At 41.9% G+C, this 23431-nt stretch overlaps 1 protein-coding gene across 2 annotated transcripts in view; it reads right to left on the reverse strand.

The window, feature by feature from the left end:
• PPP1R37 (protein phosphatase 1 regulatory subunit 37) overlaps positions 1-23431 on the reverse strand; it is a 181536-nt gene that overhangs the window by 137078 nt on the left and 21027 nt on the right. For both annotated transcript variants that reach the window (XM_029571627.1, XM_029571626.1), the window contains exon 2: positions 3693-3790. In XM_029571627.1, the coding sequence (XP_029427487.1) occupies positions 3693-3790 (98 nt within the window). The remainder of the gene's footprint in view (positions 1-3692; positions 3791-23431) is intronic.

Here is a 23431-nt window from a genome sequence, read left to right on the forward strand (position 1 = left end):
CTTCTTTGAATTGAGTGGCATTTCTATTTTGGCTTATGTAACACCTTTTTCATGTGCAAGCAGTAAAACATATTAACATATTAATTACATCAATGCAACAAAAGGAAATACATCAAAATTGCATAATAAAACAAAAAAATTCTCATACTGCCAGTCATAGCTCCCACTCACACTACGGATGCTTTAAGTAGTATTTAGATATCTAAAAAATAACACTCTCTCCACACATCATTAAATTCGTCTAAGCTGTATTTGAAATCATTCTATTTTAACATACATTGATATGGAAAACAAACCACAAACAACGCACTAAGGGTAATATGTTCTTGGCACAATGACTGAAAAGTTTCTACACTCCTGCACAGCTCCTGAAACAACTGGCAATAGCAGACTTCTTGACCAAGAAATAACAAATAACCCTCCCCCCAGATTTCCTTTCCTCATCAGATCACCTCTTCAAAACCTCAGTGAGGTCAAGGCTGTCAGTAGATGATCTGCATCTTGAAAGACTCCCTGTTCCCCTAGACGTTTACCAGATTTTATTTATTTATAAAATTTTTATGCTGTGCCATCCCATGCTCTAGGCAACAAGTAAACATTCATATTTTTAAAAATGGTTAAAAAAAATAGGCCTTTCTGATAAGCGGGATGGCTTCCGATGCAACCCTTAAAACCTCCAAGAGGTATCTTGAACAGTTGAACAATATAGACGTAATATTCAGGAGCCTGGCATGGTTCATAAGCTTTCAACCTTCCAATGAAGCACAATACGATCCTGCACCAGCCCCACCTGGGAGTAACACACCTGAGCAACACATTGTTCCGACTGCCTCATCTTCTCCGTCTGACTGCTAATGAATATCCATGGTAGGCGTACCAAAGAGGAAGCTGCCTGCTCAAAGGAGTCTGAACGGAGTCTAAGGTTATGCTAGAAAGTGCACTATCTGCATATACGTTTACCTAGATAGAGCGAGGCATATGGACTTACGTGGATACGTTTGCAAATATACACATAGTTGCATGGAAAAGCCTCTCAGTATCTGAATGGGACAAAACCACAGGGGATCGCTGAGGGAGTGGTAGTGCTGTAAAGCTGAGCAGATGCATGGATGGGCAGGCTTGATAGGCCGTATGATCTTTTTCTGCCATCACGTTTCTATGTTTTTAAAGTTACACCACTTTTCAAAATGGACTTGTGTGCTTTGAAAATGTATCCCATCAATTCTACCTGCAGACACTTACATCTGCTATTTTGTGTGTGGAAAATTTGGGGCAAAATATTGATGCGCATACGTTTAAGGAAAGGAGACCAAAGAAAGGCCTGAAAAAGCCAATCCCACAGTCTCTATTTGCCTCGCCTTCAGTCACATATGCAGAGAGAGTACTGCAGTTACTGCTGCAAGAGACAGGGTGCAGATTTTTCTAAAGCTCTTTCAATGCTGATCTTTAGGTAAAGAGAGGGCAACATTAAGCTCTTCCTCCAAAAAGAAGAAGAAATCAGCAATATGCTATCTGTGGTACAGTGCATGGCTTTAAGCCATCATACAATAAAATGAAGCTCATATCGAAATGCAAAGGTTAAGGTTAAGGAAAGAGCCAGCGAGAATGGGGAGAAAGGTGTGTTAATTGTTCAGTCTCGACCAACACCCTGGGAGTTAATCGGTGTGGTGCTCCAGGGCTCAGTCCTCCTGACCTATTTAACATCTACATGGGACCTTTGTGAGGGATTATACAGGAGGTAAGCCTGAGCTGTCTTTTTTTTCAACTGCAGGCAACGTTCTGCTCTTCCTTCAGTCTGTACATAATCTGGGAATCTGGTTAGATTCATAGCTGCCATTGTTAAGTCTTCTTTTGTTTATTTATACATGGTGCATCAGTTACGGTCCTTACTGTATTTTGAAAATTGATAATAAGATTGGATTATTGCAATGATGGATATGTTGGACTACCCCTGACTTCCATTAGGAGCTTACAGCTGATTCAGAATACGGCTGTGAGGATTTTAGGGAGGTCTTAGCTATAGGGATCATTTAACTCCCTTATTAAAAAGCTCACATTGGCACTGAATTTAGATGTAAATTTAAAATCCTAATGTTGGTTTTTAAATTTGCTGCTGAAATGAAGCCAGGTTATTGGCAGAGAAATCGCTACTTTATATGTTCTATTATGTATAGTTTAAGGTCGTCACAGGAGCATGTTATGCGTGTTCCTACAAAGTAAGAGACCATTTACAGAAGACAAGAGGGTGAGATTCTACAGTTATTGCCACCATCTTTGGAAAAATCTGCCTTCTGAAATTCAGATGGAAGGGGACTATGCATTACCACAAAAGGGTGAAAGTCTTGGCTATTTTCTCTGGCATTCAAGGAGACAAGAGGAGCAGAAAACTCATATATGGGGCATGGGAGAATAGTACAGGATATATTTTGCAAATAATATAGTATAATGTAAAGAGTCAGGATACAAAGATGTTTTATGCCATATGGAGTAGGGTATTTGTGAAATTTTTATTGTATAATTGAAATATGAATCTATATTCAAAGTTATAAATGAGGTTTTGTTAACTTGTGTATTGTTTTATTATTTAAATGTATTGTGGATTTTCTGTTTCGTTATATAAATCTCTTCAAGCTTTTTCTGTAGGCAAAATTAAGACACACAAAGGAAACTCACCAACCAACAAAAGGATAAGTAGCACTATGATAACCACACTTAAATCATCAATGCTCATTCTAAATATTAAGTAACACTCAGCTAATATCAAACAGAAAATCAATTGTTTTGATACAGGAAGCAGTTTTTCAAGGACGTCTCTGTTTAAGATTTCTGGAGTTGTTGGCACCAGAAAAAAAGCCACAAGCTACAGCCTAGGGCTAGTCAACAGTACTGTTGGGGGAATAATACTAGCTGTAACCCCAGCACAGATAAAAGCAGCTACAATATGTCATTAAATCCATATAGAACATCTGTGTGTTATGCAAAATGAGCTCAAGGAAAGAGGAATGTATGCATAAACCATTTAAGGGTTTTTTCAACAGAGGTTAGACAACAGATCTGAGGCATCATATGAGCTGTGAAGTTGCAGGGCTGGTGGAGATCTAGGGGTGTGAGAGAAAGCCTGTGTCAATTACCTAACAATTGTGCAGGCTTCATGGATACGTCTCACATGCTAAGCTGTATCCCTCCGCATAACAGTAACACACTGTGAGGAAGCAAAGGAGTTAAGGTCACCAACCAGATCTCACATATGATTGTTTTCAGCAAACATTATCCCCAAAACGTCTTTATATTAGTAGGGACCTGCCATTCACATTCTACTATACCGTCACTTCTGAAGTCCAAAAGCCCCATCCTGAAGGTCCAAGGCTGTCTGCAAAGAGTTCTTTTCTTGAACAACGCGGAACGCAAATTAAGAACCTCTGGATACATGAACAAAAGCTAGGCAGACACACAGTCCTAAACTGCGTGCCAGAACAGGTACCTTCAGCACCATCAAGCAGCCACTATTCAGTTACTGTAAGAGGGCTCATGAGCAAAGAGGCACGACACAACTTAACTCCTACCTTGGTTGGTAAGGTTTGTGACTTGGGTATTTGTTTTACAAAGCACTTTTACTTTCAATGCAAAGATCATTTTCATAAAATACAGAGAAAACAAACTAGGATTTCTGATGCAGATAAAAGCCGACATACCTGCAGTTGCTTGAGTAGCTTAGGGATCTGTTTGCAATTCAGTTTCTGGCAGGCTTGCCTGTAGGCTGTGATGATTTCCTCAACGGTCACATTCTGAGCTGCACAGGAGAACAAAAAAAAAAAAAAAGGATATTTCAGATTATATTTTTATTCTCAGTATCAACATTCAAACTGAAATGCAAAAAAGCTTTTAATACAACATTTTTTCATGCTTCCTTCATAGCATAACACACATTCCAACTTCTTCCATTTCCCTTCCTCCTTAATTCCTGAGCTTCCTATTTTCTGACGGCAAATAAGAGAGGTTTTCTTCTTTACTTGTTATCTCTTATGAGAATATGAACTTATTTTTAGTGCTATCAAGCATTTATAATTCAAGGAACTAGAATTACAAAACTGGAAATTGTTGGTTTGGAATTTGGGAGCAACAATGCTCTCTCGGTATTTTGATTCATTCAGCTGCCGTTGGTCCATCTCCCTCCTACACACACATCCAATACAATGTGAAAACACAGCAGCTGACCAAAAATAAGCCCCCCAAGAATGAGGTATATTGTTGGATAGTAAAAAGAATCATAGTTTCCTGACAGGGCACTACTTTTCATGAGACCCATACCACTGATGAAAAACAGTCACACCCTACAGCCTAAGCAGTCCAGAATGGAGCGACAGAGGATCCTCTTCTATCTGGTGCTAGAACATTCTAAGTTGCCTTTTTTCACGCAGGATGAAGACAATCAGCTCCAACTGTGCTTTTAACTTGATGCACACCTCCAAGAAGAGGAATCCCACAATCTAACAAAATATTGCTCACAGCCATCCTCTAAACAATTTTGTCCTGGGTTAACCAAAACAACATCTTTCCTGCAAACATTTTTCTTACTGGCTTCCGTTTGAATTCAGAAACAAATCGCAAGATTAAAGCTCTGGAAAATTCACCTTATATTTAAAACTTTTTCTTGAATAAAGATACAGACAAAATTTATTTTGACTTGGCATCCATTTGCTCCTTATGCTTACCAAGCATCAAAAGATACAATGTTTTAACTTTTCATATTTTAAACCCTTCAACTTCCCTTTCAACCCTATTTCCCCAACATTAGCACCCATCCCCTCCTTTCCCTACCATCCATCCCAAACTTTATAACTATGAAACCATTATATCGTCAAATAATGATCTAAATACAAATAATTGAGAACATCACTTCTCACCTTTGGTGAGAACTGTTGAAGATAAAAAAAGTTCCTATACCCTCATAAAAGCTTTTTCTGCCCTAAAACATCACCAGCTGCAAAGCTTTCCATGGTCATGGCAGTATGTAGCTCATTCCTCCATTGCCAATTTGATGGAGGGCTGGCATCTCTCAAGACAGTAAACATTACCCTTTTTCCTCATTAAAAATGTTTTCTAACAAATGACCTTTGCCTTTAAGAATCCATACTGAAACCACATCCACCAGAGGCTGAACTTTCTGTCTTATTTATTTATTTGAACACACTTCTATAGTGCACACTCGTAAGTTCGCAGCGGTTTACAATATAGGATTAAAAACATACATGACTTAGGCACCAAAACAAATTTCTCTCTCTATACTTGGCTACTGGAGGCTAACATTGTTATTGAACCAACTGTTTCCATTGTCTTACATCACATTCTCCCCACCACGGTCAACCAAATGTGAGGGCAGGATGCTGACGGCACTTATGAAAGCTAAAGTCATGACCTAAGTAGAACTGGAGTCAGTTCAACAACGTGAGATTTTTTAAACCTGCAAAGACATGGGGAACATATTTGATCTACTGTGCCCCCCCCTTCCCTTCGGATCCCCAGCTCCTTATACAGAGCAACTCTTCCATGATTGAGTCATTAAACGCCTCACAATTGGATATGAAAAATATTGTGGCTTTGGGGGGACTTTAACCTGCAAGTAGATGAGCAACCCCTTCTATTGCACTGTGACAACTTTCTAAAAGTTATGTCTTTCTTGGGATGGGAGCAGGTGGTTCAAGAACCCACTCACATTGAGGTTCATACTTTAGGCTCAATCTTCTCAAGCAAATTCCTAATGGGCTGTAAGTCACATGATGCTTCATGCAAGCAGGTGCCCTGGTTAGACCACGTTTTGATTTCTTTAAAAATGTATGTACCTCTGCCTTTGTAAAAATTCATTGCCTGGTAAAGACTTTTTTTTTTTTTTAGCCATGTGGATATTAATCCACATTGGATGCAGTTACCAAATCTCACAGCACTAGATTACAGTGATGTATGTGCCGCTGTTGATGCATGGCAAAGGACTTTGTTGCAAGCTGTAGATGAGTTGGCTCTTGTAAGAAAGGTATTTCTGTATTTCCAGTAAGAAAACTGGCCAGCCAGAGTTGGAAGAAAAATTATCAACTGGGTGAGAAGATAGTTGAGCAACATAACTTGGGGAGAAACCATCCCCCTTTGGGTCTCCCTCCATGGTGGAAGGTGGCATATATAAGCCTTATCAGAAAAAGAAAACAGTCAGTGGGTGAAGGTAAAGTGACCAAAGGAGTATTAGGCCCTGTCCTCTGCAATGCCTTTACAAATTACATTGGGGAAAGGTTAGAAGGGAAAGTGTGCCTGTTTGCAGACAGGAAAATTTGCAACAGAGTATGGCAACTATGCTTTAATAAAAAAAAAAAAAAAAAAGAATGTGGGATGCAGAAATCCAAGAGCCAAATACCTTTTTGGAGGTGAGGAACTATCAAACACCAAACAGGAGAAAGACTTTGATGTCTATCCATGACATCTTTACTGTAGCCAGTCACTGTGACTGTCAGGGCCAAGCAGCCCTCTGGTGGTTCCTGGGGTTAGCCCTCCACTCCGAAAAACCTTTTGGACCACAGATAAGTTTGAGCCCCTGTGCCATGGCTTGACCTGCACAGCCCCAGGGTTGGTCGTGGTCCATGCCGCTGGCAGGTGAGCGCATCCAGGCACGAGCTAGGCAGATGCTGAAGACACAGAGTCCCAGCAAGACAAGGTGAAGACTGAAGACAAGAACCAACAGACCCAGGTGGGGCCAAGGTTCCAGAAGAGAAGGAACGGGAACTCAGATGACTATGATCAAGACTAGGAACAAGACTCTGAAGACGTGGAACCAGACTCTGGTCTGAAGGCTGAAGAAACCAGAAGCAGGACTAGGCTGAAGACATCAAACACTGGAACAAGGCAAAGACCACTGGAACCAGACTTAGACCATGATGCTGAAGCAGGCTGAAGACACCAGGCGCTGGGATAAAAAGACTAAGGTACATAAGAACATGCCATACTGGGTCAGACCAAGGGTCCATCAAGCCCAGCATCCTGTTTCCAACAATGGCCAATCCAGGCTTATAAGTACCTGACAAGTACCCAAAAACTAAGTCTATCCCATACTACTGATTCTAGTAATAGCAATGGCTATTTTCTAAGTCAATTTGATTAATAGCAGGTAATGGACTTCTCCTCCAAGAACTTATCCAAACCTTTTTTAAATCCAGCTACACTAACTGTACTAACCACATCCCCTGGCAACAAATTTCAGAGTTTAGTTGTGCACTGAGTGAAAAAGAACTTTCTCCGATTAGTTTTAAATGTGCTACATGCTAACTTCATGGAGTGCCCCCTAGTCCTTCTATTATCCAAAAGAGTAAATAATCAATTCACATTTACCCGTTCTAGACCTCTCATGATTTTAAACTCCTCTATCATATCCCCCCTCAGCCGTCTCTTCTCCAAGCTGAACAGTCCTAACCTCTTTAGTCTTTCCTCATAGGGAAGCTGTTCTATCCCCTCTATCATTTTAGTCGCCCTTCTCTGTACCTTCTCCATCACAACAAGACACTGGAGCAAGACGAAGACCACAGAAGACCTTGCAGGACCAGAGACTTGGAATCAGGAGTGAAGACCTGACATCAGGAATGAAGACAAGGACAAGAAATCCACAGACCAGAAACAAGAATCCGAAGACCTTGCGAAGGCAAGGAGCAAAAACTGAAGAGCCCTTTTATAGGATGTCATCAGAGGGTGCCGCATCCTTTCCCACCGTGGGCCCTTTAAATCTTAAGCAGAAGTATGCACGCGCCTAGGAGGGTCACATTAGCACAGAGGTGGTGTCCAGCAGGACCAGAGAAGAACAAAGCTACTCACAGGACCCTCCCACAAACAGTAAACCTAACAGTGGCAAGGCAGCTTGGAAAGCTAAGAGTGCACATTTGGGTAGTAGTAGTAGTAGTAATATTACTATGTATTTAATGGTTTTTTTTATACTGATATTCGTAAGTATATCATATCGTGGGTACATATTACTAGTAGAAAGAGGGAAGCAATATAACATATTTACAGGTCTCTGGTGAGACCTCATCTTGAGAATTATGTTCAGTTCTGGATACAATATCTACAAAATGACATTGATAACGTAGAAGCAATTCAAAAGGAGACCACCAAAATGTTGCATGGTCTGCATTATACACTGAAGGAGTATTCCCTAGAAAGAGAAAGGCATGTGGGGATACGATACAAACATTTACATATCTAACAGACTTCAATAAAGCACCAGAATATACTTTTTTTTTTTTTTTTTTTTTATAACATACAGAGCTCAATGACTAGAGGCCATCAAATGAATCTGAACAGAGAGAAGCTCAAAAGAAACGTAAGAAAATGCTTTTCCAATAAGAGTGGTGGACATCTGAACAGACTTCCAACAGAGATTACAGGAACCAAAATAGAGGCACATTTCAAGCAGACATTGGGACAGACAAAGGGAACACAGTGGCGCAGGAAGGGAGATTAAGTAAGACCTGCGATACCTCAGTAGGCAGGTACCAATGTGCAGATTGGGTAGATCAAGTGGTCCTTTCCAGCAGGGTTTTAAATTTACTTGTATGAAAATACAGTGACTCTAGCCTGTATTCATGGAGACCAAATCCCTCCACTCAGTTCTCAATGAAGACCTCAGCTTGACAAGCCCACCTAGAAGTGGGAGTAGTCCTATGGCTCCCATCCCTGTTGTCTATGTATGTAATCTCCCATGATGAGTATGTGTGGGAGTTCCCACGTGGGCGTGGTCTCACAGTCTCCTCAGCTGTATCAAAGCTAGTAGACTCTTCAGGGAGGAGGATGAACATCTCCTAGCTAATTCATACTATCTACGGAAAACATCAGTTACAGTAAGCAAATTTGCTCTCTTCCATCAATAAGCAGGGCTGACTTAGCCATGATCTATGGAGGTCCCAAGCTGAGGTTGCAGCATAGTGTTTTCTGGTAAGCATCTCAGATTCCAACTTGGAGAGCAGATCTCTCTCTAGTACATGGTGCAGGACTGCCTATCCAATAGCACTGTCTGAAGTATCTAGGGTATCTAGGCAGAAATGTGACACGAATGTATGCACCGATGACCGTGTGGCAGCCTTACAAATTTCTTCAATGGGAACCTCTCTGAGATGTATAATTGAGGAAGCTCTTGCTGAACTCTGATGTGATCACTGAGAATAAGTCCAGCTGCTGTATAGCAATGTTGAATGCAGTTTGTAATTCAGTTGGATAATGTCCTTTTAGCTACAGCGATGCCAAGTCTGTCTGGATCATAAGCTATGAATAGTTGTGATGATTTTGTGTGTGACTGCATGCAATACTTATAGAGTAAATAGCATTTTCTCGCCATAATGAGCATGAGGTCATGGACAGAAAGTAGGCAGCACTGGTTTAATTGAAAAGCTGACCCCACCTTCGGTACAAATTTGGGAAGTGTTCCACCTTATCATGGAAGAACTGCATATATGAGGGGTAATGCACTAGATCCTGAAGCTCGCTAATTACAGAGGCTTGAATGGAGATTGTATTAGGTGAGAGAGGATCAAGTTGAGGACCCAGAGCACTGGTGCTTTGTGAGTCTGTGAACGTACATGTAAGAGTCCCTTCATAAGAGGAAAAGCGTACATGAGACCTTTGTCCCAAGGAAGCAGGAAAGAGTCTTGTGCTTCATGTAGAGCACTTGATAGTATGCAGCAGAATAGATTTAATTTCCGGTTTTGTTCTGACATGAATATGTCGATTCGAGGCTAACGCCATAGTCTGAACAAATGGTTGGCTATGGACTGTTGCAGTGACCACTCATTTAGGAGGAATATTCCGCTTAGGCAATCTGTGAAGATGCTTGCTATCCCAGTCAAATAAGTCACCTGAAGCCTTGCTTCATTTTTATATATATATATATATATATATATATATTTATTTATTTAGATGCCATATTACCAAAAAAAAAAATCAAGGTGAAAATAGCCATTAATACAATAGGAAATACACAACAATGTAAGATTATAAATTGTAAGCTTATAGCACATAAATATAATATTGCATATTCAAAAATTAAGCAAACACAAAATTGGCTACTAAAGAAGCCACATAAAAACTATATAAGAGCAGAAAACCAATTATCCCCACTCACTCATCATTTGAACTATAAGTAAACAAAAAAATAATTCATAAAGAATCATGAACAAAGGAAGCAGAAATTAACACCACCAAACAACTGAAAACTGCAGAGCATTCAATTTCTCTTTAACTTGTATTGGCAACAATAGGAAAAAATGTTTCCCTGCTGCGATATTTCTTTAGAGACTTTCCTGGAGATATACAATACATCACTATGCTCAGTCTGCATCCAACTAGACACATGTTGCTCCCATAGGATTAAGCCAGAACAACATAATACAATATTTCGCTTTTAATAAAGCTATATGAACAAACTTCTGATAGCCATTAGATAAATCTTCTGCCCACTTTAGAGAATTAATTATCAAGCTCTCTCTAGTATAGGCAGGTTTACAAGAAACCATTTTGCCAAGAATTTTAAAAACAGAGTCCCAGAAGGAAAAACCTTGGGACATAAAGCCAAATTGTGAATCATAGATCTGTAAACCATATGGCATTTAATATAGCTTGCCAATGTTGCAATGCCCATTTTACATGCTAATACTACACCAATATACGAATGATGCAAAATGTTGAATTGTACTTTTTGGAAAGGCATGTTAATAGAGAGTTTGCGCAATTGTGAAAAAAGAGACATCAAGTCGTCTGAAGAAATTGGAGAATATTACTCCAGTATTTTGATAGATCTTCCAACACATCAGATTTAACTCAATTATATCAACTAAATGTGTATGTTAAACTGTCTCAAATTATTGCACAACTCGAAGCTTGGGGAGATCTTCTCCTTTCCTTATTTGGTAGAATTGCTTTATTTAAGATGACTTTGTTTCCAAAATTATTATACGTTCTGTTGGTGGTACCCTGCTGGCTGAAAGCTAAAGACATTTTGACTTTGAAAGCAGCTTTGAAATCTTTTATATAAAGGGGTGGGTGTGCTAAAATTAGCTATGTTAAACTTCTTTGGCCTCGAGAATTTGGGGCACTTAACCTTCCTGATCTTTGTTTTTATAATCTTGCATGTCAAATGAGGTTTATTTGGGAATGGTTTTCTGGAGATATACTTAGAGGTAGATCTTAAATAAGTACGCGCGCGCGCGCAAACAAAAGTACGCCAGATTTTATAAGATACGCGCAAGGCTGCGCAAAATCAGCAGCCTGGGCGCGCCAAGCCGCGCAGCCTGCTTTCGTTCCCTCCGAGGCCGCTCCGAAATCGGAGCGGCCTCGGAGGGAACTTTCCTTCCGCGTCCCCCCACCTTACCCTCCCTTCCCCTATCTAACCCATCCCCCAGCCCTACCTAAATCCCCCCCTACCTTTGTTGTGCAAGTTACGCCTGCTTGAAGCAGGCGTAACTTGCGCACGCCACCTCGGCATCCCCCGGCACAGGTCGCAGTGCCAGCGGACTCGGGGCCTCCCTCCCGGCTCACCCCCGAACCGTCATCACGCCCCCGGACCCGCCTCAGACTGCCCCCTGACCCCGGACATGCCCCCAGACACACCCCCGGCCGGACAACACGCCCCCGGACACACCCCCGGCCGGCCGACATGCCCCCGGACACACCCCCTCACGTCCCGGGGCTTTGTGCGCGCCGGCGGCCTATGCAAAATAGGCGCGCGAGTGCCCTGCACTCGTAAATCCAGGAGGATTTACGCACGCAGGGCTTTTAAGATCTACCCCTTATTGCATAAAGGGAATGTTGGAGTCTTAAGTTGTTCCTTTGTCTTTAAGCTATGTACTACATAAGACTAAAACAGACATTCCCCTCAATCTATAGAATTGCCCTTTATTTACTGTATATATGGAAGAAAAATGAATGGTCAAATGTTTATCATTGCACACACTGCCATTTATGATCAATGTTTTTCAGATTTTCACATCTGTTTTCTACTCAAGGGATACTTTCCAGAACATGCAACATCTCTACTTTCATTTTCAGAATTTTAATTTGTTTCATTTTTCCTTCTCAAACCTTTATCACAGTTGGCATTATAATACTGTTATAATAGTGTGTGTTTTGTGGATCCTTGGGTGCTGTGGAGATGACCACGCCCACGGGGAGGAGCCCCGTGAGGAGCCACAGCACTGGGCTAGACTCACACACACAAAACACAGGATAGTTCTTTATTAGACAGCTTGAAGATCTCCACCAGAGGTGGCAGTAGTGAGGCAGTCTAGTAGTTGCAGTCTCAGGGACCTCGGCAGAGGGAGCCCTTCTCTCCTAGATGTCGTCAGGAGGTTCCGCAGCAGGTCTCCCAGCGAGGAGATACTGTGGATGAGATAGACTGAGAGTTAGAGTACTCACTAGGTGTTTGCTGTTGGTATGTGATTCCACCAGGTATGTTGTAGAAGGTACAGGCACCGAGGCAGGGAGAGCAGGCCCTCGAGGAGCGAGTACCTGTACCCTGTAAGGCACCTGAAATAAAGCAGAGGGCCCCCGAGGAGCGGGTACCCAGGTTAGCATAAACCCCGAAGGGCAGAGAGAGAGAGCTTCCTGCGGCAGCACGAAAGCGGCAGAGTAGCGTAGACAAGAACGGATTCGAGTCCTTGCTAACTTGGGGAGCTAGCAAATTGATGAAGGTAATATACCCAGATGGCGTGACGTCAGCATGAGGGAACGCCCTCGAGGTTCGCAGCAAGGGTGGTACAAAGACGTGGGTTGCGCACGCTCACCCTAGTAGATACCTGGGAGGAGCAATGGCGGGAGGCTGCACCATAGCCGTTCTGGGGATGCCAGAGAGGTCGGCTTGTAGACGCGGCGGTAGCCATCTTGCCCAGGTAAGCAGAAGGAGCCGTGAATAAGGTGAGGCAAACGGGGCAAAGCCGTCGAAGACCGACAGAAGCAACAAGTACAAGAAAGCAATGCAAAGATAAAGTTGATTATCATTTTGATTGCATAAAAAATCTCAAAAAATATAGCAATGAAGATTTGAGACTGGTAGTGCTTATTATGATGGTCTGCAATATTGCTTTATTCTTAACAGAGTTGTAATTCTCACCACTGTTTGGACTAGTGCATTCTTAGATGTGCCAGGTGATAGATTTTTCTTCTTTTTTGGTACAGGCCTGACCCAATCTACTTGTTCAGGGTCAGAACCAGATATGAAGCAGAAATGACTCAGAATTCTTCTTTGACGCATGTAAGGTTTCTTTACTTGGGAAACTATGATAGAAAAATAATAAACATTATGAGGTTGATATTCAGCACCACTTAACCAGTTAAGTTCTGACTTAGCTAGCTAAGTGGCACTGTCTGAATATTCGGCCATGTTTAGTGGCCACCGCTTAGCTGGTTAACCGGATAAATGAGGGGTGAGACAAGGGCATTCCAGGACAGAGCTACTTATCCAACTAACTTAGCTGGATAAGAGTCAATATTCAGTCTTATCCAGCTTAATTAGCCAGAAATATGTAGGACATCTATTTAGTTTTCTCTGGTCAACTAAAAGATAAGTAAATTCAGTGGTGTGGCTGCACCACTGAATATCTCTGTCAAGTTAGCCAGATATACCTGAATGTAATCCACTTTGAATTGTTTGAAAGGCAGGACATAAATAAATAAGTTTATCCTGCTAACTTGTTCAGCTGAATAGCAGCTGAATATTGGCCTCTATGTATACAGACATGGTTCTGTAGTGGGACTGTGCTGGTATTACCAGATGTTAGACAAGGAGGAAGATGGTGACTCGACTCACTAGTATAGGTTACATCCTATCTAGGAAATGCTTACAGTCCCATCCCTTCCCATATAAGGTTAGGTGACACAGTCATGGAATGTTAAACCCTGGCTATTTGATGACCTTTAGCTATTGGTCCTCCAACATCAGGTACAAAAATGTTTCATGTTTTTCATTATCAATTTCATACAGATGAGAGATAGCACATGTTATGGCAAGCCAAAGAGTGATATATAATCTTGAAATAACTTTTGACCCTTATATTGAAGCTGCGTTATCACCCTATATGCCAACACAATTTGTACCTTACATGCAAAGTATATCATTGCCATTACCAGCCATGGCTTCCTGTTGTCTTTGTAGATTCCCAGTTGATGCACTTGCTCCACCTTCAAACCTCCAGATTCTTCGTCCAAACCCAAAGACTCCAGCATCCATGTTTTCCATAATCTGCATAAAATCTTTATTTTATACAATCTCTGGCAGCCTGATGATTCATCTATTGCTGTGATGTCTGTTTTTCTGGTTGTCAAGATGATCTTCCAATTATGATTTTTTTTCTAGTACTACATCTTGTTTTTTTCAAGTTCTTCCAGCATATTTTCATTTTCCAATATTTCCAATATTCTATTTTCATGTTCTGGCAATCCTATTTTGCACCATGAAATCCTTCCTTTTATCTATTGATTCCGGGGGGGAGGTTCAGCAATTTCTTAGAAATTGTACCATGTGCACTGTGGCTTAGTGTAACTGGAGGTTTAGCTTCTGTGTCCATCTTGTTGTTCCAAACCTTACTTTTCCCCCATATCAATCACTGGACTTTGCTGACACTTTGGGGATATTTTTTACTAAAGCTTTTTCCATTAAGTTCTTACTGTCCACCTATTTTGATTCCCTGGGTTTCAGCTACCAAAAATGAGGATTTTACATTTCAGGGTACTTATTAAGGAGCTCTGCCTTTTAGCATCTGCTCAGCTCCAGCTTTATCACATGACCCGTCAAGTCTCTCTTTGTGGGGAGTGTTTTGCAGGCCTTGTTTTATGAACAGTAAATTAAAAGCAATTAACCTCTGAACAGAGATGAAATGAGGATAGCAGATGTTATACATTAGTGGCATTGTAAACTGTACTTTTACTGTAAGAAGAGTCTGCTTGAAGTCCTGGAGATGTAAGACCTGGGCACACAAAGAATTTCTATTATACAAGATAACTGTTAGATATATGAGTACCTCTCACAGAACCACAATATTACTGTCTACTATAAATTAGCCACTGCAGATACATTCGCTACCATAACAATCACAACAGATTAAAAAAAAAAAAAAAAGGGTCAATGTAATACTAACAGCTGCAGGAAAATTTTCTGTCTTGGAGAAGATTGGCCAGGATAGAGCAGCAAGATCCTCAACCTGCCAGGAGAGTTACCAGAGATGTAAAATGCCCTTCCCTCTGGTCTCTGGAGGTAGTCAAGAAACGATGCCCACATCGGGGATTTTATTAATTTATTTAAAAGATTTTTACCCTGCACAATCTAACATACTCGGTAGGTAACAAATATGCATACATAATAAAAATATTCAGTATCACAGAATGCTTTAGAAAACAGACAGACATACAGACTTTTTTCAAGACTCTGCAGCAACAATGTAGCAAATCTGCTACATTGGGTACTTGCCAGGTTGGCAAGTACCCAATGTACCCAAAAGTACCCAAAAGTGCCAGGTTCTTATGGCCTGGATTGGCCACTGTTGGAAACAGGATGCTGGGCTTGATGGACCCTTGGTCTGACCCAGTATGGCATTTTCTTATGTTCTTATGTTCTTATTACGTTTCACATCTTTGCCAATACGAAAAATTCAAAATGTTATTGAAAACTTTTAAATATTTTAAAACAATGTGAAACTATACAGGAAAACAAAAAATGTATCAAGTACAAGAATAGTCTAGCACAAAGACATATACATTACAGGCTTAACTGTGACATGCTACTCTTGTTTTAAATTAAAATGTAGCACAACCATCCTTTTTATATTTTAAGCCTTTGTTATCTTTCCTAGAACGGGAAGCTTATATAATCACTGTTTTCTCAGCATTTTGTTACAGAAATCCACTTGATATTCTGGGACAGGACAGAGGGGCTGCAGAAGATAAAAAAAAAAATGAAGAGACGCACAGGCTCTAGAATCGGGTTTTCCCTTTTTTACACGACAGAAAAGGAACTGGATTGGCTCTTCCCTGAATCCTGGATATCCACCTCGCTGGCAGGCCACCATGCTATAGAAATGCAAAGTGTTTGACAAACAGAGAAGTCTACAGTGTAAACACTGCCAGGGCACTTTCATAATCAGGGGAGTGTAAGAACCAAAGGAATGCATAAGTCCAAAAGTACACAAAGCTTTAGATCAGACGTGTACAGAGCCTGCATATCTCACAAAACATACAGAGAGGCCTAGGACATGAGAGGAGTGAGTATAAACCACAAACAGTGGGAACAAGCAAACAGTAGAAAGCCATATTTGATAACAAATTTGAAAAATGTACTAAAAAAAATAATTAAAAAAAATAAAACATTTTAAAACAGGACATCTGTATGCCAGAACCAAGTAAGAATATCGGCAAACCAGCAAGAATTTTATACTACAGATGTCCAGGTCAGATTTATATCAGATCATAGCAGAAAAGAAACAAACTTCTGCTAGGTACCAGCATTTTAGTGCAAAACATTTTATTAGACAGAACCAAATTGACAGAAAAAGACATAACCTGAGATGCAGGATTTCTTATGCATCCCCAGCTAACAGCCAATAACTATGAATACATCATTGAACACCAGCCCACCCTCCCCAGTTCCCCTTATAATCCCCATCCTCCATTCCCTTCCCACCCCTCTCTCCCTCCCCCAGCACTTTATTAATTACTCCAAGAAGCAAAAGAAATAATGGTGATATGTAAGCAGAATGACAGAGGCAGGAATTTACCCGAGGGCACAGTCCGTAGAAAAGTCAGGATTAAAACATAGGAATCCCTTAAGCTCTCTCTCAACTTCCTCAAGCACTGAGCCTAAATCAAGCAGAGTTGCTTATCTGTTACTGTTTCACCTGTGTGCAGTCTCCCCGTGCCAAGGTTTGGCCTGCTGTGCACTCTTCCCGCCACAAGAGGTCCTCAGCAAGCCTTATTCACTATCTTGCCAGTTACGTCCTCACTGATTACACAGCACCCTCCTTAACCTAGCCTGTCCAGTACCTCAGTGCCTCTTCACTGAGTCGCCTCGGTTCTCTGACCTGGCCAACCTTATGGTCTCCGGACTTTCTGCCTCACCTAGCCTTGAGCCTCTGGACTTTCTGCCTTGTCTAGTGGCCTCTGGGCTTTCTGTGTTTTATGTTCTGTCTTGCTTGTGTCCTGTCTGGGTCTTGTCCCGTCCTTGTCCTCTCCAGCTCCCATCCAGTACCTGTATCCAGCTTCCAGCCAGCACCCGATTCCAGCTCCCAGCCCGTATTTGAATCCAGCTCCAGCCATGATGGCTCACCAGAAAGAAAGTCCTACCAGCCCCCAGGACACAAGGGCTCAATCTGCAGGGGACGGGGTTGGTTCGGCAGAAGACCAGCTCTAGCCCTGCTTTACAGTTCTGCATCGCCTCTGCAGGGGTGCTCTGTGATTCCAGCTACTTGTTTAGAAAATCACAGTGGCTTCTTTTTCTTCTTACCTTTATTTTTCTAACAAAAAGGTTTGTTGCCCTTAAAATGTTTCCTTTTAGTTTTGCCCACTGCTCTTCTACTTCCTCTAGTTTATCCTATCCAGTTAATGCCCATCTTAAAGTTAGTTTTTCTGAAGGTCAGAACCTTTCATCTTTGAATTAACCTTTGCCTGTGCTCTAATACTGTACCATGCCATCCTGTGATCAATTGATCCCAAGTAATCCTCCACTATGACATCAGAAACACTCTTCCCATTTGTAACAACCAGGTCTAGTATCACCCCCTTCATGTCTCAGTTCTTTTACCAGTTTCCAAAACAGTTCCTTCCTGCAGACAATCCAGGACTTCCCTGCTTCTAGATGACACGGCAGTTGGGATCTCCTAATCAACATCTGTCAGGCTGAAATCACCTAGCATTGGCATCTTCCCTTCATAGCAATTTTGTGAATGTCTTCAATTAAATCTGTATCCATTTCTTCTGCCTGTGGAGGTCTGAATATCAAACCAACATGCAGTGCCCTTAAAAGTCTTCACACCTTTGTACATTTTTCACATTCTGCTGTCCAAAACATACAAAATCAAAATGAATTAAAGTAGGATTTTGTTTCACCATTCTACAAAACATACTCTGTTCTTTCATGATGAAAGTGTAATCAAAGATATTCCAAAAGTAATTAAGAATACAAAAGGTTTTGACTGCGTTAAGTATTCACAAATCTTGAATTCAAGTAATGAAATCACTTTTGATATGCTCTATATATAGGGACCTTCATTTTATTTTTCCTGAGAATTTCAATGTTATAATTAGGATTGCCAAATGTCCGGATTTTGTTTGGACAGTACATAAATTAAGTGGAGTGTCCAGAAGGCAGGAGGGGAACTAAAATATCCAGAAACTGTCCGGATTTTAGCTCTCCATGTGCAGCTGGGAGGGGGGGGGGGGTCCTACCCAGCATCTCTGTTTCCTGTAGGCTGTTCCTCCTCCTCCCGCCAAGAACCGGTGCCTTTTCTCTCCTTCCTGCAGAGCTGTTTGTATGGTGGGGCACTCCACAGACATGGAGCCCCGCGCAGGGCAAATAGCTGACGTTTGCTCTGCATATCACAAGAGAGAGACAACAGATGCCGGTATTGGCTGCAGCAAATCCTTCCTCCGGCCTCCGTGGTCAACCGGCGAAACATAGGGCACATCCAGGCAAGAGCAAGGGCAAGGCAAAGCAGACAGGAGCTCAGGAACAAGGGAGGAACACAGAAACAGGAAGAGGAATGATGGAACATGCACTGAGGCACGAGGCACATCAGTAGACCTGTTGCCGAGGCATCTGATGCTTCTCTGAAGGAGCCTTTCGCAGGAGGACCCAGACATGTCATCTTAAGGCACAGGGCAGCCTTCCCGACATGGGCCCTTTAAGGGTGCGAACGCTGGGTACGGCAGCATGGTGGCGTCCTGTGCTGCATTCAGCGGCACTGGTCTGCGGGCAGCATCTCAGCCACAGGAAGGTGCTAGCGGCATCGTGAGGCGGCTCATGGGGGTCATCCTGCAAGCCGCCAAGCATAACACACAAAAATGTTTAAAAATCCCATTTAGACTGAAGAATCGTTTTAATTAGCTTAAAGAACAATGACTTATTAGAAGGTTTGTGTGACACTGACACATGACAAGGATTTATGATTCTCCCTCAAATCAAAAACAAGTTTCCTAAGGGCAGGTGACAATAGCAGGCATGTGTGGATGTGAAAGGACACTGTCAGCATAAGTTTGCTCGGCTCCTGCAAGTGTTCAGAATTTTCTCAGTTAAAAGCTGGTAACCCTAGTTATAACCAAAAAATTATCAGTGGAAGAATTATTTTTTCACTGATTTTTCTCTTGGTTTTTTTTTTTTTTTTGGTTGTTTTGGGGGGGTTTTTTTTATAACAAAGTCATTTTTTTCCACTGATTGTTTTTGGTAATAACATTGACATTCCCAGGAAAAATAAAATAATTGAAAACAAAGGTCCCTATCTGTGTCATTCATAACAATGTTGATGAGCTGCTAGCTATAGGTCTGATGATTCTTGCCAGTCTCTCAGTAATGTTTCAGCTCTTGGGGCCTGGCAGACAGCACATCTCCAAGGACAGCTTGTCTGGTTGGCAAATGGATGTCTCTGTGTCCCTCAGAAGTAAGTCACCACTCACCACTTCCCCTTCACTTCCAAGGTACAGTGCTTTCTGAGCCTGCAGCTTTGGACTTTGAGTTCCAGCTTCTCCTTGTCCTGGGATGGTTTATCCTCCTCCACTTTCAGGTCTGCTTACCAATTCTTCAGCTTGAGAAAAACCGGAGACAATCTGGATTCCGCTATTGTATTGCAGTCTAATTTAACCTTACCCTCTGCTTCAGATTTCCATCTTTGATGCCTCATAGGCTTTTCTTAAAATGTAGTCCTCATTGCCCATGATGCTTCTCAGCCTTGTCATCTCTTCTTTCAGTTCCAACACCGATTTCCTGAGAAAGATGATCTGCAGACATCTTACAATGTGTCCCGGCCATCCTTCTGCTGTTAAGAGCTGTTGGCACTTGCTGAAAGAAATAAGAGACACCTACCAAAGTCTCTATGATGTGTGCAGTTCAGTGTGGCTCCCTCTGTAGAATCTTGCTGCTTAAGCTATAAAAGTAAACCAGATCAACTAGAAAGAACTGCCACAAAGATCTAGCAACATATCAAGCTCCCCCTGAAATGTACTTAGTTTTTGATCAGTTTACAGATGACCAAAGTTTGACTTAAATCACTTACTTACTCGCCCCTTCCCAGTTCAAAGCAGTATTTCTCCAACCTGTGGGAAAATCGATAGTGCAAACGTGTACACACAACTGCCAGCTAAGAGCAGAACAAGGGTTGTATGGAAGATCTAGATTGTGCCTCTAAGCAGCACTGCTCTAATTTGATATGACTCACAGTAAGGTACTAAGAATGACTATAAAATACGAGCATGGCGCATTCACAGGAAAGATACAGAAGGCAGAACATGACCGTAGGACAGGAGGATGGAAGGCTTGCAGAAGAAAAAACAGTAAGATCCACACACAGCTCCTGAGGTCCAGTTCCTGTCCTATACAAATTAAGTTTGACACCAGCTCAGAAACAGATGGGCGTGAGACAGGAAGCAGGTGGACGATTTATGAAATTTGCAAGTCGTATTGTACAAGACTTAAATAGCAAGACTATTATGCAGAAAAACAGGATTTATAATACAATTTCTACCCTGCCAAGGGCAGCTTAGTCAAAGATCGAGCATGCTATGCTAAACAAAAAATACATCTGAATATTGGCTGTTCCATGTCTAAATGATTCAAGTTCCCCAAAATATGATTCACACTGCAGTTCTCCCACACAACAGCAGCTCCTGGCTACTCTTTTCAGAGGAAATGGAATCAAGCACAGTTTCAACCACACCATCAGATGTCCTATTCTAAATGTCAAAGGAAAGCAGAAATGTCCTTTTCCCCAGCACACAAACTGCTGACCCAGCATAAATATTCCACTCTGCTTTCTCTAATATGTACAGTTTCCCAGTCCAGCAACTAATTTTTTCAATTTAAATGTTATTGAGATCAATAACAATAAACAGGAAATCATAAAAAGTGCAATACAAGAATCTCAGCAGGTCAATGCCCAGTTACATTAATATTTTCCACCCATCCTACCCAGCCCTTTTCCTCCCCACCCCCTTCACCATTCAAACAATGTAGATGAGTCTAAAAAAAAAAAAGAAGAGCAAGTGGCAATACAAAGCCAAGGCAAACTTGTAAATGTAAGTCCCACAGCAGATCTAATGTTTTTCCAACCATAACTGATAAGGTTTCCAAATGTCAAACTTTGAAAGAGTATCATTTTTAATTGCGGTGAATTCCCCCAAATAATGAATAGACCCAAGTCGTTGGCACACCAAGGGCATAGAAAGAGTAATAGGATTTTTCAATCAGCCACTAAAGACCATCTGGCGGCAATAACAATCTGTAAAATTAAATGTTGTAGTGGCTTTAATATTTTTGGAGGTGAGACACTTGATAAGGGTCCATTGGGATGGTAACCTTCATAATATCCTTAATCAAGCCCTGGATCTGTCTCAATAGCACTGGACCAAAAAGCACTGCCACCACATATGGTGCACAGTTCCTTTCTCCCCACATGGGCACCAAGAGACTGCAGTTGTGGAAGGAAACATTTCACAAATGCTCTCAGAGGTAAAGTACCATAGAAATAAAAACATGTACCATTTTCAACCAACCAGAAAGAAATGGAGCAGCACCCCACTGACAAAACACACTAATCCCAGGTACATCCATCCAAAGTTTCTTCCAAGTCATTCTCCCAAGCCACTGAATGCATAGGCTTCGAGGGTAGCTCCCTGTTCAGAAATACATATAGACAACACAATTTTGGTACTTGAGGCCTTGTTACAGAAACCCCTTGAGAAGAGTTTTCCCTTTCAGAAAGTCCTGTTTAACTAGAGCTGATTCCACAAAATATTCCAACTGTGATACGGTACATATCCCGAGGGGTCAGATAGTACTTTTCCATAAGATTCTCAAAACTAAGCATGCCCTGTTGCCCCCAAACATGTTCAACTGGGTGCCCCACTTGCAAAAAGCCATAGAATTAAACCCCAGATGAAAATACAAATTACAATGTATAAGGGACTTAAAGAATTGTCTAGTACCCATCTGTGAGGGAGTATACCCGGAAACTCCCTCAAACAATCTTAACGGACCAGCCACAGAGATCGAGTTGAGTCTTCCTGAAGAATCATCCCCGCAAGGGATTCTGGGCGTAGGGAGGATCTCTTCAGCCTAATTTAAGTTGGCAGGGCCCAGACGGGTTAGCCGGGTCCCAGAGAGAGCTACCGTAGGACTTCCTGGTGGCGGAAGGGCCTTCAGAGGGGCTGGCGGAGAGTTGCTGCTGATCTTTCAGCTGCAACATAATCTCTTTCATCTTATCCCCAAACAGGTTCTCGCCTGTACAGGGGAGGTCCGCAAGCCTGTCCTGAACACCTGGGTCGGAGCGGCTAGGCGAGCTGCGGCCTCAAAAACATCATAGGTAGACCTGACTTTGTGTCTACCTGCCTCGAGCCCCGGCACCGCAGCGACTGCAAGGGATTCCTGCTGTTGCTGGGGAAGGCCCTCCGCAAACTCCTGGACCTGCTTCCACAGGTTGTGGTTGTATTGGGTCATGTATAGCTGGTAGGCCGCAATATGGGCAACCAGCATAGCCCCCTGGAACATTTTCCTCCCTGTGTTCACACCACGGAAGAGCAGAAGCATGTGTCCGGGAGCATCTGGCCTTTTTAAGAGCGGTCTTCACCACCGCCGACTGATGGGGTAAGTGCACCATTCAATCAGCTCAAAAAAGCAGAAAAAGGTAACTAGGAAGTGCAAAAAATCAAGGGAGAAAAATTGGAAAGCTATGATCATACATGCTCGTAGTTTGAGCAATAAAATCCCAGACCTGCAGACCCTAATGATGGAGGTGGACTTGGAAATTGTTGCTGTTACAGAGACACGGTTCACAGATTCTCACGACTGAGGTATGGCCACACCAGGCTATAACTTAAGGAAGGACAGAAAGGACAGAAAAGGGGGAAGAGTAGCTTTTATGTCAAAACGATATCCAAGCAACTGAACAGTAAGGAACTTGGGGTAGAGAAGAAGCATTATGGGCCATCCTAAAAAAATAAAATAAAAAAAAATGCTCCACCATTTTTACTCGAGTGGTTTACAGACCTTTCTTTGACTCATACAGAAGAGCTAGACAGAAATCTGGTCGAAGACATTCACAAGATGCAAAAGAAGGGAGAAGTGTTGATTGGAGGAAGTTTTAATCTGCCGGTCGTAGACTGGAGAATCCCTTCTGCAGAATCCACCAGAAGTAGAGAGTTAGTAGATGTCCTGCAAGGGGCT

The sequence above is a fragment of the Rhinatrema bivittatum genome, chromosome 11, assembly GCF_901001135.1.
Source record: "Rhinatrema bivittatum chromosome 11, aRhiBiv1.1, whole genome shotgun sequence".
In the NCBI taxonomy this organism is placed as follows: domain Eukaryota; kingdom Metazoa; phylum Chordata; class Amphibia; order Gymnophiona; family Rhinatrematidae; genus Rhinatrema; species Rhinatrema bivittatum.